Raw genomic sequence first — 15,261 nt, 5'->3', positions numbered from 1 at the left:
CCCTCACCCAAGATGGCGGCGGCGGCTTCGGGGCGCGTCACGTGGCCGTCGGGGCGGTGAAGCGGGCGGCGCCATGTCGCGGGCGGGCGGCGGCGAGCCCGGTGCTGAGGGCTCCGTGGGCCCCGACGCCTCGTCCTGAGGCGCGGCGGGAGGTGCCGGCGCTGTCGCCATTTTCTCAGCCCGGTGCCGGGCGCTGCAGGCAGGGCAGCGGGCGCCGGTTCCCCGGGAGACGACGAGCGCGGTAGGGGCGCCCCTTCACCCCCCCCCCCCCCCCGCCTGCAAAGCCTCGGTGCCTCAGAAATTAGCCCTACGCTTAACGCTGTCACCGCAGCGACCGCTGTGTCGTTTCAATGCCCACAAAGAGCAGGCCCCGCGGGGCTGGCGGCGACGCCGGGGGAACCGCCGGTCCACCGCCGCCCTGCCCACAACCAACATGGCCGCCGCCGCCGCCGCCTTCCCTTCACGGGCACGTGAGGGCGCGCGGCGCTCTCGCGGGAGGCCGCCCCGCCGTTGCTAGGGGAAGGGGAAGGGGGGGGGGGGGTTGTCGCGCGCGGGCGGCTCTCGCGAGAGCGGCGGGAAGGCGGAGGGGGGGGGGGGCGGGGTTGGCGGCGGCGGCGATGGCGGACGGGGTGGGTAGCAACGGGGACGCCGCGGGGCTGCCGGTGGGCAAGGAGGCAGGTGAGGAGCCGGGGGGCGGGGGGGTGTCAAGGGGAGGGAGGCGGGGGGCGGCCGGCCGGGCCCCGTGAGGTGCGCTGACGCCCCGGTTGTGCCCCCCTCCCCCCTCCCCGCAGTGGACCGGCTGATCCGGGAGAACGGGCACATCTTCACCGAGGCCCAGTGCAAGGTGTGCAGCGCCCTGCTCATCTCCGAGTCCCAGAGGCTGGCCCACTACCAGGTAGGGAGCGGGGAGCCGCCGCCGCCCGCCGCCGGGCACCGCGGGGTGCTGAGCAGCCGGGCGGGCGGGTTTCTCTCTGCTTTCTCCAGAGCAAGAAGCACGCCAACAAGGTGAGGCGGTACCTGTCCATCCACGGAGGAGAGGAGCTGGCCCACGGGAAGAAGATGAGGCTGGATGCGAAGCAGGTGAGAGGAGAGCGTAGAGCCCTTCAGGCCTAAATACCGCCGAGCGGGACCTGCTGGGCTAAAGGCTGTTGTACGGCCTGGGCGCCTTTACGAATAAATGAAGAAAACGCTCTCAGAAAGGGCATTGTGAGAACCGAAGGGCTCGATGGCAGGTGCGTCGCCAGGCCTTGTGTCAGCGAGCACAGTTTCTGCTGCCCTTCCCATTTAAACAGCCTCTGTGAGTATGTCTTCCCCGTTTAAACAAACACATGTTGCCTTTTATTGATAGCCTTGCTCAAAAGGACAGGGAAAAGTGAATAGGAGTGACAACTTGTCGGGAGTATCATTGCGTAACCTTTACTGTCACAGAGAGCACGTTGGGTTGACCGTCTACTGGAATTCTCTTTCCAGAGTGATCCTTTTTTCACTTACTTAGGTTTCCTCGGCCGGTAGCTGGAGCCTGTTGGTCAGTAAAGGCACCACGTTCCACTCGGCCATCTGTCTGCCCTGTGACTCATTTGGGAAGCAGATTCTACTTCTATGATTGCTTCAGCTTTAATCCCTAACTCTCCAAAATTTGCGGCGGGGGGGTGGGGGATAAAGACAGATGCCTTTGCGCATAGTGTTAGGCTTAGAAATGACTGCTGCTGCCTGCTCTGCTGGCATCGTATTGCAGATGACCCAGCTGATAGCGATGTTTATGTTGCTCAGTTCACACCTTGCAGAGTGAAAGGGTGCCTGTTGCAATTCTGGCAGCCACACACTTAACCTTGTCGTTTACCCATACAGGGCAGGGTTGCCCCTCTGCCTGGAGTGGTTCACTAACTGGTTAAAAAAAGTAATCTGGTGCAAGAACACTCTCCAGTGAGGGAGAGGATGATGCTGCATCATGGAAGTCCTACTCAGTCACACTTCTTCAACTTAACACCTGAATGTCTCCGATTACCTTGTTTTCTTAGACCCCCAAACCTTAGTGTTTCTTCTCATAACAAGAAGGTTGGACGAGGTGACCTGCAGAGGTCCCTCCCAACCTCAGCCACTCTGCTATTTTGTATGCACAGGACAGCAAGCAGGAAGGCAGCAATGGGGAAGACAGGAACAAGTGTTGTCCCATCTGCAACATGACTTTTTCGTCTCCGGCTGTGGCAACATCTCACTACTTGGGCAAGACTCATGCTAAGAACATGAAGCAGCAGTCCCCCAAAGTGGAAGGTATGACTGTCTGCAGCGCCTTCATGTGGTACCGAGGGGCCGTTCAAGCAATAAAAAAGTTGAGAGATTCATTGGGCCCCAAGTGTAAGCTTTCATGAGGCTGTGCGTACTCTTTACTGTGAAACAGTAAGCCAGCAGTGCACCTCCAGAGACATGGTCTCCCTCAGCAGCCTGCTTGGTGGGCTGGCATTGGCAAAAAGTTGCATGTTTTTTTGTTTTGCTTTGTTTGGGAGAAATGCAGCTCGCAGCAGTGTTGTACCCATCCCTGTGTGCAGGGACCAGGAGAGAGCCGCTCATCAGGGAGCATGATGTTAAGTTGTAGAAATGCCTGTCATAGGATACGATGCTTGTTAAAAGCTTACAGGGACTGAAGTGACTGCTGATTGACATGGTAATTCATCAGGGCTGCTCAACTACAAAGATGTACCCTCTGAGGTTTAGGGACTTGTGAGCTGCAGATAGCTGGGGACTGGGAGAGTGTAGGTGGGAAGCATCAGTATGTGCTTGTCCTGACCTTGTGCTTTTCCCACGGCACCTGCCTTTGCCTGCTTTCATGATGGGATACAGTCCATGCAGACCTCGGGTCTGACCTGGTGCAGCTGCCTGTGTGTCCCATCCCTTCGCTAGCAGTAAGAAAGGCCCAGTGGGTGGAGAGGGAGAGCCTCTGTCCAGGGCAGGTAGGGACAGCCAAGAGCCTGGGGTGCTGTAGCCAGTCAGGATGGAGGGGAAACGCAGCCTTTGAGTGTATCTGAGGATGGCAGCTTTTTCTAGCTCTGAGCTGGGATCTTCCGGGCAGAAACTGTCCATCCCAGGGTGTCTTCATGGCTTTGTTAGGTTGTGTGCACACAGCGAAACTACCTCTGTGGTCAGGGTGGCCTGTGAGATGTTTTTATTCTTTGAACCCCTTGCTTTTGGGTACAAGAGGAGCCTTCAGGAAGGGGTGGATGTACGCATGAGCGGTCTGGTGCGTACCTTTGCTTTGGGCATGAGAGGAGCTCTCTAGTACTTAGAAGGTTCCTCGTTCTGGTCTTTGGTGCCCCATAATGAGAGGGTGCAGGTTTCTCCATCAGGCAGGAGAGCCGCTTCTCTGCATGGATTCACTGCGTCGGACCTAGTCCCATTCATGCTATTTCTCAGGCAAGACTCCTCATGACTTCGGTTCAGGATCAGGTCCTGCAGCTGCATGGTGTTTCAAGAAACCCACTTGCCTTCGCTGCAGAGGGGCTTGTACCCATGTTCTAGCTGGGTGATGATAATAGTAGGTGGAAGCTCATTCATCTCCAGTGTTTCTTGAATACAGCCATGCTTATGTTAAGGAGGAATATGCAAATCTGTTGGGGTTTTTTTTTAACCCTGAAAGTTTTTCTGGCCTACTCTGACTTGTCTTACCACATGCCTTTCAATTCTGCAGTGTTAAAGGAAGAAGTAGGAACAACATGCATTTATCTAGATGTCTTACATTCTCCGTCTAGGTTTGGGTTTTAGGTGTACTGGGTTATTTTTTTTTATTGTGGGTTTTGGGGGAATAAAGTGACTGTTTTTTACCTCTGAGTTCTGTGACTGATCAGGAGTTTGGATTCACCCTACAGAAGCGGTGCCCCCCCAGAAACATCCTGCTGCCCTCCCCACCTCTACCGTGTCTTCTAATGAAGAGAACAAGGACATTACTGACCCAGACAAGTTCTGTAGCCTCTGCCATGCCACTTTCAATAACCCCCTTATGGCAAAACAGCATTATGTAGGCAAGAAGCACAGAAAGCAAGAGACCAAACACAAGCTGATGGCACACTACGGCCGAACCCCCGATGCACCGGCATCATCCTTCATGGGTGAGTTCTCAGCAGGCAGGCTAATAAATAGCTGAAGAGCAGGGTGGGAGAGCAACAGTATGTCTGACAGGTCTTTGGACAAGAGAGTCTGTGCAGAGGGAGCAGGGGAGAATTGGTCGTGATGAGGATCTTGATTATATGCTGTAAGACTGATTTGTTTGATGTTGTAACCCCCAGCAGCAAGACTTTTAGACTGTAGCTACTCGTGACAAGCTTTGGGTTGTGTTTTGCAATGTTGTCTAATCAGGGATGTGTCCTTTTTATTCTCTGTGTGGATAATCCAGGGATTTTGGCTAGTACTGTTCCTAGCTAGGTGATTGCATCCAAAATGGAAAGGTAGAAGTGGCATTTGATGCTTAAAAAACGTCTTTGGAGGGGACTAGCCAAAGATGGAAGAAATAGGTTTAACTGCACCTGCTGCTTCAAAGCACATGAAAGCCAGAGAGATTTCTCTGTGAATGCCTTTCTACCTCTGTGTGGGCACTTCATCTGATGAACTAACGCAACTCTCTCTGGAGCAAGCAGGAATGGGCGGGGGGGTGAAAAGAGTTATTAAGGAGGAACTTTAGGCAGACATTTAAAACTCATTTGGTTTATGATGTGCTGCTTATGAGCACTTCTATGTGATAAAAGCCCTTGGAGTCCAGTAAAAGCATTAGTAGCTCATGGTAAACTCCCTTGTTCCTCCCAGCAGCCTTCTGTTGGACCAGGAAGTCTAGTACCTGCTGGATGCTTGAGGTAAATAATAAGCAGACAAATCATCTTAAAATCTTCTTCAAGAGCTTCTTTCTCTGTCACAAAAACCCACACAAGCAAAAGATTAATTATTCCAATTCTTTGCAGGCCACCTTTAGATACCGGTAGCACTTATGAGAAATGAGGCTCAATTATCCAAGTAATATTCTCTCCCACATTGCGTAGTCGTGCGGGAGATGGAAGAGGTGCTTGGTATCTAGCGTTACCCATCTGCTCTTTACCTAATTAGTGGGGCCTGATGAATGGTTCCACTTTAGTGTGACTCAGGCACTGACAGTGGCAGGAGCCCCAGCCCAGGCAGGCTGGGTAGGTGGGCAGTGCCGTTTCCTGTGAAGTGCTGGCAGAACCAGAGTACCTATGGACACATCTCCATGGCACTTAAGCTGTTCAGGTGAGGTTTTGGAGCCTGGGCTGTAATCGGGGGCTGCTCGGATGTGATGGGCCGCAGTCAGGGATGTTTTCTCCTGCTCTCTTTGCCTGTCTCTGTGTGCTAACAGCCATGCCTTTCCCTAAAGTTCTCTCTGCTGGGATCTGGCTGGCAGCAGGTAAAGATGTGTTCTTCGCAGTGCAACACCGAGGTGTTTTGTCTGCTTAAAGTTCCTCTGGAAACCACTGGTTTGGGATGCAGGAGTGCAGTTTAGACAACTTCGTGCACACACCTGTTTGCCGGATTTGAAGAGAGAGATCTTGACCCTCGACCTGAGGGCTGTAACAGCTCCTCTGGCCTTTCCCACCCAGGTCCAGCTCTGTTTTGAGAGTTGAATGTCCCACTAGAGTCTGAAATCTCTCTGAGGTGCAGCAGCCAGGTGGGGAAATGTCTGCTACATCATGCATTGTGCTTCTCTCTCAGTGATTATGCTCCTCTGCACCCCTGGGGTGACTCTCCTCTTTCACCTTAAGGAATTGTTTTCTTTGAGAGACTCCCAGGCAGAGCCCTTCTCCAGCGAGCCAAAATTCAGGAGCCCTTAATGTCTTGAGGACAACTGCCAGGATTTTCCCCTGTTAGAGACTCCTGTGCTGAGCTGTGCTGCCATGCTTGCCAGTTTGGTATCTGTGACCTCCCGAACTTTCATCCCAGCTGGAGTTGTCATGTTACACAAAACCATTGATCTGTCTAGTACAACTATTGTTGGAAACTCTTTTTTTTTGGCAGTTAACTGATACACTGACTGTAACCAAACTGCTTGAGGATAGAGCTTAATATTCTCAGTTGGCACCTCAGCAAGGCTTAGCAGAATGCTGCATTGTGGAACTGGACATTGTGTGTAATCTCCTCTGGCTGCTTTTTTTATTGAAACGCTACGAGCTTACAAATTAAGTATCTCTCTCATTTTCTGTTATGGCATGTACAGATCAGGAGAAGTGGGAATTTGGGAGAGAAATGGAGTTGCAAAAGCAGTATAGCATCAGGTTTGGTGTCCTAATGCTGAGACTTTTACAATGTCTGATACTGTGAACTGTTTATAGGAAATCTGTCTTTGTTTTTATAGATAAACAAACCCATGTTCTTACCAGGAAAGCTTTTCTGGCTTGGCGATTCCCTCGCAGTGACTGGCTGATACGTGGTGGGGTAGTGGGGTTGTGCGACCTCCTTGCCTGGTCAGGCTATTGACTTGCTATTTGTCTTTGTTTAGCGGTTGTTTAACACATCAAGTGATTGATTATCTCACTTGTTTCTACCTCAGGCACCAAGTTGTTGGCTAGCTGTGTGTGCTAACATTGATGTCTGTTTCAGCTGGGAAGGGGTACCCCTGCAGCACATGTAACATAGTACTGAACTCCATAGAGCAGTACCAAGCTCACATCAGTGGCTTCAAACACAAGAATCAGTAAGTAACGCTCTTGTCTAAGTGTGTTTCCAGCCTTGCTGTTCAAATCAGTGGCTTAAATAGAACTTAAAATGCAGTTTTGAATGCATATTTCCAGCTGACTTGCAAGCAGAACGACAGGGTTTGTGCAAGCTTGCTCTGTTTGTCCTGAAGCCGATTCACTTCAGCAGCTCCCTCTGCAGACAGCTCTGGGATGCTGTTGAAGAAGGGCCCTGCAGTTGCTTTTCGTTCTTGATAGTTCAGCTCAGTGGGGACCTTTGCAGTGAGTGCATCCAGCCTGATACCCATTAAACACCATTTCTCTAACAACTGAGATTTTAATTTAATTAAAGACTGGCCCAGTGGAGATCTGCTTGCTATTCTAAACTCTCTTGGGGTTGCTTGTCTTAAAATTTGGCATGTAGTCAGCACACTCCAGATACCTAGACTATATTCCTGAACTTGCTCTCACAGCTGATGAGTTAAATAATGGCATTCCCTGCATATATTATTAATCCGAAAAAATTAGGCTGCCAGATGATTAATACCAAAAATACTTCTTCTGGACACTGTCAAAGTTCAGATCTCTAATTTCAAAGCCTTTGCTAAAAGAGGCTCATTAACGAGCCTGGGTTGGTTAAAGAGCTTCTTCTTAGAAGAAGGAGGTATTATTAGGAAACCCTACCTGAAGTGAGGACAGACTCCTAGCCAAATTTCTCAGAGAGGGCAGGAGGAAAACTGGGATCTCCTGTTGCCTATCTGTGGAATAACAGCCCCATGGTCCCTTGGATCTGGAGTGCTTGATTGGAAGACACATGCTCTATCCGTCATCCCAGCAAAGTTTCGGCTCTTGAATGGCACAACTGGATCAGCAAATAGCAAGTATCCTGTTCTAGATAGATAACATTGAGGATGTTCCCAACACACACGCATAAATGTTCCGTTTAAGGACATGGATGCTTTCTGAGTCTTTGCAGCCACACAATTCCCTTTCAGAAAGCTGCTTCCAGATTCAGCCCTTCAGCCCTGTTCCAGGCCAGCTTCTCCAGTCTGAAGAGAGGCAGGATACTTGCTTTGTAATGGAAGCTCTTTAACAGTCCTTGAGCTGTGCAATAGCTAATTCTGCCATGCTAAAGGTGTCTGTTTACACACAGGCACGGAAGGCAAGGATGCACTTGGAGGCTTTTCTGGCAAGTTGTTGACTTGGCTACAGTAGGCTGTTGCTCCACTGACAGCCATGCCTGCTGAGCAGTGATTGCAGCTGGCAGATTTCAGAGCACTTCTGACATTGTCTCCTTTTTTTCCTTCTCTTCCTCTTGCTCCCTTCAATGTCCAGGATGCCAGGAGCAGTGCCAGTTGTTGGACCGTTCCCGCCACAGCAGTATGTCCGGGAAGAGTCAACTGCCCCAGGAGGCTACAGTTACTTCAGCCAAGACTTCTAGAGCAAGTTGCAGCACTGTTCTTGGAGTTGTTGGTGGCCCAAGAACGCACATCCTTTGCCAGCCCACAATGGTTTCATTATCCCTCTGGATAAGCAAAGCCCTACCCTCCTGTATGCACCCGTTGAGCAGAACGGGGACTGAATCTGTCAGAAAAAGGATCCAGCTGGAAGAGACTTGCTAGACAGCAAATACTTCACTCCCTTAGAGTAGTTTTCATTGTGTAATTGCTTCCTGTGAAGGTGGGTGCGGTGTGAGAGGAAGTGTGTATCTCGTATAAGGAGGGTTTGGCAACAGGCTGGTAGTGGCCACCTCCTCCCTCACCAGAGCAAATAATGGATTCCTCCACCTGGAGGGCCAGCATCCCATGCTCAGAGGTGGCTTTTGCTGGAGGAGAGCTCCTAGACCGTAGCAAGCAGTGCTTCTGCAGCATGGATGGGACACAGTGCAGGTTGCGTGGCTTTGTACAGGCCTAAAATAGGAAATAACCAGTGTGGCATCTCTTTCCATGCCTCCTCTGGTCAGGTTTGTGTGCAGAATTTCATGAGCCTCTGATTGCCATCAGAGCCTTTCGCAGTACTGCAGCTGTTGGTTCTGGAGCTGGGTTGTTTGGGTCTGTCTAACAAGTAGTTACAACTTCTGGTGTGCAAACTGCTGCTGGTGGGAGCAGAGGGCTGCGAGAGGGGTTAGAGCTCCTGGCTCTCCTCAGCCCTCTGCTCTGAGGATTTCCATGTGGAAGGAAGTAACTGTTTAGCCTGGTTTCCTATGGAAACAGGTGTACGTGATCATTCACCATGTGTGTCTTTACCCCCTGTGACTTAAACCAATCTCAGCCAAACTTGGCAGCGGTGGAGATCTCCAAGATCCGAACGCAATCAGCAGAGGAAGGTAGAGCAGGGCGAGTTCATCTCCAGTTCTGTCGGGGTCTGCATGGAAGTGCAGCATTTTCCCTACTGCCACCAAAATATTCTGGGGAAGGAGGGTTTTAAGGGAAAAGAGAGGGAATAAATCTAGATCCAGCAGAAAATTGTAGTATAACTTGGTCAAATCATTAGCTGACTAAAAAGCTACAAATCCTTTGGAAACCTGCCTTCGTTAGTCCTTCATTAGACACTACTTGCGCAACCCCGCTCTTCAAAGTTCTTACACATTTGTACCATCCTGGAAAAGGGTTGTTCTATATTTCAAACCCAGAAATTAAGACTGCTGGTCTCTTCATGGTGCTAATGTACTAGATCTGTTAGAAAAGGCCCCAGAAGGAAGGGCAGGCATCTGAGACGGCTGTGCGTTTTGGATGAGTTCTTTAGATGTTTTGCCTTGAGCTAAGGCATTGCCTGTTTTCTGCTAGCCCACCGCAAGAGCCCTGTGTGTTGGGCTGGCCTCATGTTCAGTGCCAGTGCTCTGAGTTGGGCACCCTGCGGGCTTTGTCCCAGCATCAGTGCCTCCATGGAGCTGAGGCTTTGCTCGTCCATGGCAAACATCCTGCTGTTTTTCTTCCACGGGGCAGAAGGACGCAGATGTGGCCCCTCCGAGGACTTCCCTGGCCAGTGGGGCTCCGTGAGGCTGGCAGGAGCGTGGGTGACAGCCACAGGCACGCCGCGCTGCCAGGGTGGGCTGAGCCAAGCTGCTGTCTCCTGTTGCGTGGCCCCAGCAGCTGCCGGAGGGCAGTCTTGGGGCCCTTGACTCCCAGCGTTGTGTGCCAGGGGAGCAGCTGACGCCTTCGTTAGGCTGAGAGCTGGGCTGTAGAGGCACTTCCAAAATCCTGTGTGTGCGCTTGTCAGGTTAAGCAAGGAGAGAGCGAGCTGGTTGCTAATCTCAGTGCTTGGAGTGAGTGCCTTTCCTTCCCCACTCCAGGCCATGCATGAGCTTTGTTTTTCTTCACCCTGCACAGAATCTGCCGTATTCCCTTAGGACAGGCTCCTGCTGGTCTGGGTTCGCCTTCCTAATGTTTTCCAGTCTTGCTCCACTGCTGAGGTCTGACCTTAGTCTCCTGCTACTGAGGGAGTCCTTTTAAACCTTGTGAGCTGATCAATGAGCAGAAAATTGGGATGAACTGAAGGAATCGTTGTGTGCCTGATAGCCCTGGGTGGCCTCCAACTCTGATCTCTGCTGCTTAGCTCTCGTCCCGCTGTACCAGGGCAGGTGCCTGCTAGATGTGCTACGCATCGACACCAAGAGGGATCCATTTCCAGCACTGCCCAGTCTGGTGTGTCACTCCTGTCTGTGTACTGACAGTTTTGCCTTCCCCTGTACACAGTGTTTATGTATCTGCTGTTTCCCTAAGGTGAAGCTCTCCAAATAGAGTGTTTATTACTACTTTTGGGTGCTGTGTCTCTGTTAGAGCCCTTCCTGGGATTTTGCCATACTTCAAAGCAAAGAACAGGATGCAGACACCTCTGAAATATTTGGGAGGGGTGGGAGGCTCTTGTTCTCATCCGCCCTCCTCGAGGCGCTGCTGTCATCCCGTGGCACCCTGAGGTCCAGATGAAGCCAGTAAGTGCCTTGCTCTGTGCTGCTCTGGCAAGTCAGCGAGGCCTTGGGCACGCCGCAGTCACCAAGAAGAAGACAGGACAGTCTGAGCTGGGAGACTGCTGGCACTTCTGCAAGCTGTTGTGCAGCTTGTGCCGAAAACATCCGTGACTGCCGCAGGACACTGGGCTGCTCCCTGGCACTGCTGTGGCGGCACAGGAGTGGCATCATGGCAGGCGTGCTCTGCTGCTGTCCGAGGGCGGGTCGCTCGCTGGGGCAGGCTCGGAGCCTGGGACCGGCTGTTCTGCTCCTCTGCGGGCAGGGCTGTGGCAGAGCACAGGGAACCTGCATCCCTGGGAGCAGTGCAGGGCCTTGTGCTGGCGCCGAGGGTGGCATTGCCATCGGCTGTGTGGATAGTGCTGAGAGGGACGGGCTGCTTCCACGTCCTGTGGTGCACGGCTCTGCTGGGGCAGTGTTCCTGCCACTGCCAGCCTGTCCCTCACTGACCCCTTCCCCTCCTTGTGGCAGGGCTGTGGTGCGTCTGGCAGCTCCCAGTCCTTCTGTGGGTGCAGGCACTCTCTGGGGCAGGTGCAGGGAAGGAGGCAGCGGCTGCAGGGCTGCCTGTACCTCTGGCACATCCCCTTCCCCAGCAGCAGGACCACGCAGCAGCTGTGCCAGAGCAGTCGCAACCAGGTGGCCTCACCAGCCGTGCTGGGGGCTGCGGTGCCCGTGGCAGGTCCCTACCGGCCCCTTCCCCGTGCTCCAAGCACAGACCAGGTGGGTGCCAGAATCACTGGTGTCCCCACTCTGCTGGCTGCCCATCCTGCCGCTGGACTGCTCTCAGGGGCCCCCAGCACCCGTGGGCACCCCTGGCCATGACGGGAGGGGAGCTGGAGCCTGGCTGTGGGGCCAGAGCCACCCAAATGCCAGGGTAGGCTGATGGAGAATGGCCCTTGTTCCCAGGCTGCACGCCGATGCCGGTGTGTTGCCGGCCCCATGTCCCTGCCTGGCTGCAGCCGGGGCTGCCCAGTCCCGCTTCTCCCTGCCGGGGCCTCTGCGGGCAGCACCTCGCCGGGCTGGGGCTCTGGCTGCCTGCACCGGGCCGAGCCCCAGTGCCTTCCGGGCTGGCAGACGCGGCGCAGGGCATGGAGCCACCCGCCAGCCACGTCCCCCACGGAAGCGCTGCCGTCCCCTGCCTGTGCCGCAGCCAGCTCCGCGGAGCCTGCCCGTCTGAGGAGCCGGCTGCTCCTCCGGCAGCATGTGGGGCTGGGCCCCGGGTCCCCCCCTCAGCTCGGGGGGGAGTGCAGCCCCGGCCACAGTCCCAACCGCTGCCATCCCTCGTGGCTGCGCTGGCTCCAGCGAGTAAATCGGGTGCAGATGTGGAGGCAGTGCTGGGCGCCTGCTTGCGATTAGGGGCTGGGAGCGTCGGGGTGGCCCCGTTCCTGCCTCGCAGCCCCCTGCCGTGGCCACGCCGTTCCCAGGAGGAGCCCCCGATGCCCCGTGGGGGACAGGGCTGTTGGGCAAAGCTCCTGCTTGCTCAGCCCCCGGGTGGGTACATGCGTGGTGCCCAGCCCAGCGCATGGCGTGTGTCGTGTCCCCAAGGGGAGCAGCGCCCATCTTGGCCCCGCGCACCCCATTGCCTGTGCCAGCTGGAACCCCAGCGCTAGCCGGCACAGCCGGCACGGGCAGGGGCAGCAGGGCTGCAGCAGGGACGAGGCATGGCGCTGCCTGCTCTGCGCTGCCAGGCCAGCCCCAGCCCCACGTGCTCTCAGCTGGGCCCTCAGTGCCCAAATCTGTGGGTGCTCCTGTGCCGCACTGGGGGCTTGGCCAAAGCCCGGGGCCCGGTGTCCCTGTCTTGCAGCCCCCTGTGCCGGGCCCCACGTTCTCGACTCCCCAGAGGGAGCAGCAGGTTCATGTTTGCCAAGTTCTGCCTGGTTAAACCTTAACCAGGCCAGGTTGCTCCATCGGTCCCTCCCTGCTGGAGATAAGGATGGGCAGGTGAGACCGGGGCCTGGCGGGGAGCACTGCCCCGTGCCTGGCTGCTCGCCTCCAGCGCAGGACCCGGCCCCTGCGGAGCGTCCTGCCGGGCCTGGGGCTGGCTGCCTGCCCCTCCGCCTCGGCCCCTGCCCGCCTCGGCAGGTCCCCACCGACACAAGGGCAGCGGGTTGTGGCCGGGGCTGGAAGCTGCCGTGTGTCAAGGCCAGCGGGGCTAGATGGAGCCGGGAGCCCTTGTGCTGGGGCGGCCCAGGACCCCTGTGCTCCGGGGCTGGCCTGCTCCCTTGGTGCCGGGGGGGGTCACATCACCCCATCACGTGGCGTGAGCTTGCTCAGCCTCAGCCCCCAGACCCCATGCGCGTATGGGGTACGGGGAGCCGGGGAGCCTGCGCCCCAAACAACAGCCGTTCAGGGGAGGCCAAGAGAAACTTCCAGGAGGAAAGAGCCCCCCGGGCTCCGGCCCCCCCAGGAGCCACCGTGCCGCGCGCACTCACGCTGGCCGCAGGTGCCACCGCAGCGGGAGCGGCGGCGAGCGCTGGGGCCAGGCACAAGGGGCGGCTGTGTTCCCGCAGCCCCGGCTGCCTTCCAAGAGCAATATTGTTGGCACCAGGCAGGCTCCCTGCGCCGGCAGCGCATACACGGGCCTTTCATGAGGGGAGTGGGGATGATTTACTGCCTGGGGGAAGGGGCAGGGGCGGGAGGATGGAGCCCCAGCGTGCTGGCCCCGGCGCCCAGCGCTTCGTGCGTGCTCGCTGCCGCAGGGCCCTGCACACGTGAGCGAAGCCGTGGGTCTGGCTGGGGGGTCACTTCTCGCTCGGGCATGGGGCAGAGCGGGTCCCCCTGTCCCATCTGCACCATGCCAGCCTCCTCGCTGCCCTGCCGGCGGGGCCCTGAGGATGCGCTCCCTCCCTGCGCACCCCACTGCGACTGAGCTCCCACTCTCTGCGGCTCAGTGGCCAGAGGGGCATGTGCCCCTTGCAGTGCCATGGCTGATGGGAGAGGCTGGGGGCGACAGGGTCAGCAAAGGAGGGTGCTGGGGCAGGGGTGCATCCGCAGCGCAGGGCGCCGGCACTGGCACAATCCCCCCTTGTTGAGCTGCTGGCGTGGCGGAGGCCGTGGCAGTGCTGCCGGCAGCGGGCGGCAGGCGGTGGGGCTGTGCGGCCGTGAAGGGCTTTTTGTTTGCCGTCAGTTGCTGTTATAAATCAAGCCAGGCAGCCCGACGACCCCCGGCCCAGCACTGCCCCACGGCAAGGGGGGGACTAGCTCCCAGCCGCCCGCAGTGCAGCCCTGCTGTGCCCCAACCTGCACCCGGCATCGCCCTGACCCGGCAGGGATGCTTGGTGTGACGCAGGGCAAGGTGCCGGCACTGGTCCCCTTGCCCTGCTCCCACCCAGCACCATACCCAGCAGTGGGGGGCCTGGCTGGGATATGGGGGGTCTCTCCATCCCCATCCCAGGCTGTGGCTCCCACAGGCTCCCCTGAGTCACAGCTCTCCCCCAGCATTCTCGGCGCTGGGAATGACCCTTTCTCTCTGGTTTTAATTTGGTTTCGGTTCGAATCAAGCTGAACCCAACATTTTTCTGTGCTTCCGGCACGCTGCGAGCTCTGCAGGGGCAGCCGCTGCTCCGTGAAATTGATGTTCTCGTCCGCTTCACGCGCCGGCAGGAATGAACAGCTGCCGGGGGCTGCCGGCCCCAGGGACTGCTCTGTGCACCCCTGCACCCCAGGGGGGACCAGCACCCCAGGTGGGGAGCAGCATGGGGTGGACGGCGCTATGGGAGATCGTAGCACCAACCAGTCCTTGCAGTGAAACCATGTCGTGCTGGAAGTTGCCGGTTTCATACACCAGAGCAGCATGGAGAAGGCTGTGCCCTGGCCCCGGCAGTGTGGCACTATGGGGTGAGGGGTGACAGTGACAGTCGTAGCTTGCTCACACAACCCCAGGATCCATGCTGAGCATGGGGCAAGGCTGCTGGAAAACAGACAGCGATGCAGCAAGGGAGAGCAGCTCTGGGGCCGGATCCTGACCGCGTGCTGGGGGCACCCTCTGTCCCCTTTTACTGGCAGCAGTATGCTCAAGGGAAGGTGTGCCTGGGGACCGTGCCAGCTTGGAGGGTCTGAGGCTGGGCTTCCTCCAGTGCCCAGGGGTCCTGCATGGGCAGCAGGGCCTGGGCACAGGGGGGTCTGCCCTCCCCAGTGCAGGCAGCAGCATGGGGAAAGCGAAGGCGAAGTGTTTATGGGTCGGATTAGGGCCACTCCAACCCTGGCTCGCAGCCTCGCGGTGTTTTACGACGCTCCGTTATGGGCTCCTAATGAGGGTCACAGCCGCTTTATGGCACCGGCAGCGATAACGCTGCAACTAATTGCGGGACAATTAGCGAGCGGGCTGCCGGGCACCCAGCAATGCGCAGCGCCCAGCCCGGGCCAGGGCCGCCCGCCGCGGTGGGTACCGCTGCCGCGGAGCCCTCGGCTCCTCCGGGGCCGGGGTGCTCCCTGCTCCCGGCAGTCGGGGTGCCACGGAGGGGCGGGGGGGGGGGGGGGGCAGAGGCAGCCTTGCCCCCCCCTGCCCGATATGCTGCTCCCGGCGTGGGGTCCCAGCACGTGGGGTCTGCCTGGGGGGCGGTGGAGGAGAGCAGCCCCGGGTGTTTCGCAGCCCCACCCGTTCCCCACCCGCGGGGCCGTCCCGGGGGGGGG

At 56.8% G+C, this 15,261-nt stretch overlaps 1 protein-coding gene across 9 annotated transcripts; it reads left to right on the top strand.

Annotated features, from left to right (window-relative positions):
* Positions 1-596: 596 nt before the first annotated feature.
* Positions 597-10,419, top strand: ZNF346 (zinc finger protein 346). 9 transcript variants are annotated; one of them, XR_003921012.1, is made up of 8 exons: positions 597-678; positions 792-895; positions 985-1,080; positions 2,121-2,271; positions 3,861-4,100; positions 4,795-4,838; positions 6,592-6,685; positions 8,001-10,419. XR_003921012.1 is itself a non-coding variant. In XM_029997685.1 (7 exons), exons 1-7 carry the CDS (start codon positions 618-620, stop codon positions 8,104-8,106), a joined length of 852 nt encoding a protein of 283 aa, XP_029853545.1. In that variant the 5' UTR covers positions 597-617; the 3' UTR covers positions 8,107-10,419. The 9 variants fall into 9 exon arrangements, 5 of the variants coding, with proteins under 5 accessions (XP_029853545.1, XP_029853546.1, XP_040975166.1 ...); XR_003921010.1 differs by having other exon boundaries at positions 6,542-6,685; XR_003921011.1 differs by having other exon boundaries at positions 4,792-4,838.
* Positions 10,420-15,261: the final 4,842 nt, after the last annotated feature.

The sequence above is a fragment of the Aquila chrysaetos genome, chromosome 22 (assembly GCF_900496995.4).
Source record: "Aquila chrysaetos chrysaetos chromosome 22, bAquChr1.4, whole genome shotgun sequence".
NCBI classification, from domain to species: Eukaryota; Metazoa; Chordata; class Aves; order Accipitriformes; family Accipitridae; genus Aquila; species Aquila chrysaetos.
Note: the sequence above shows the minus strand (reverse complement) of the source record. Positions and strands in the feature narration are given on the sequence as shown.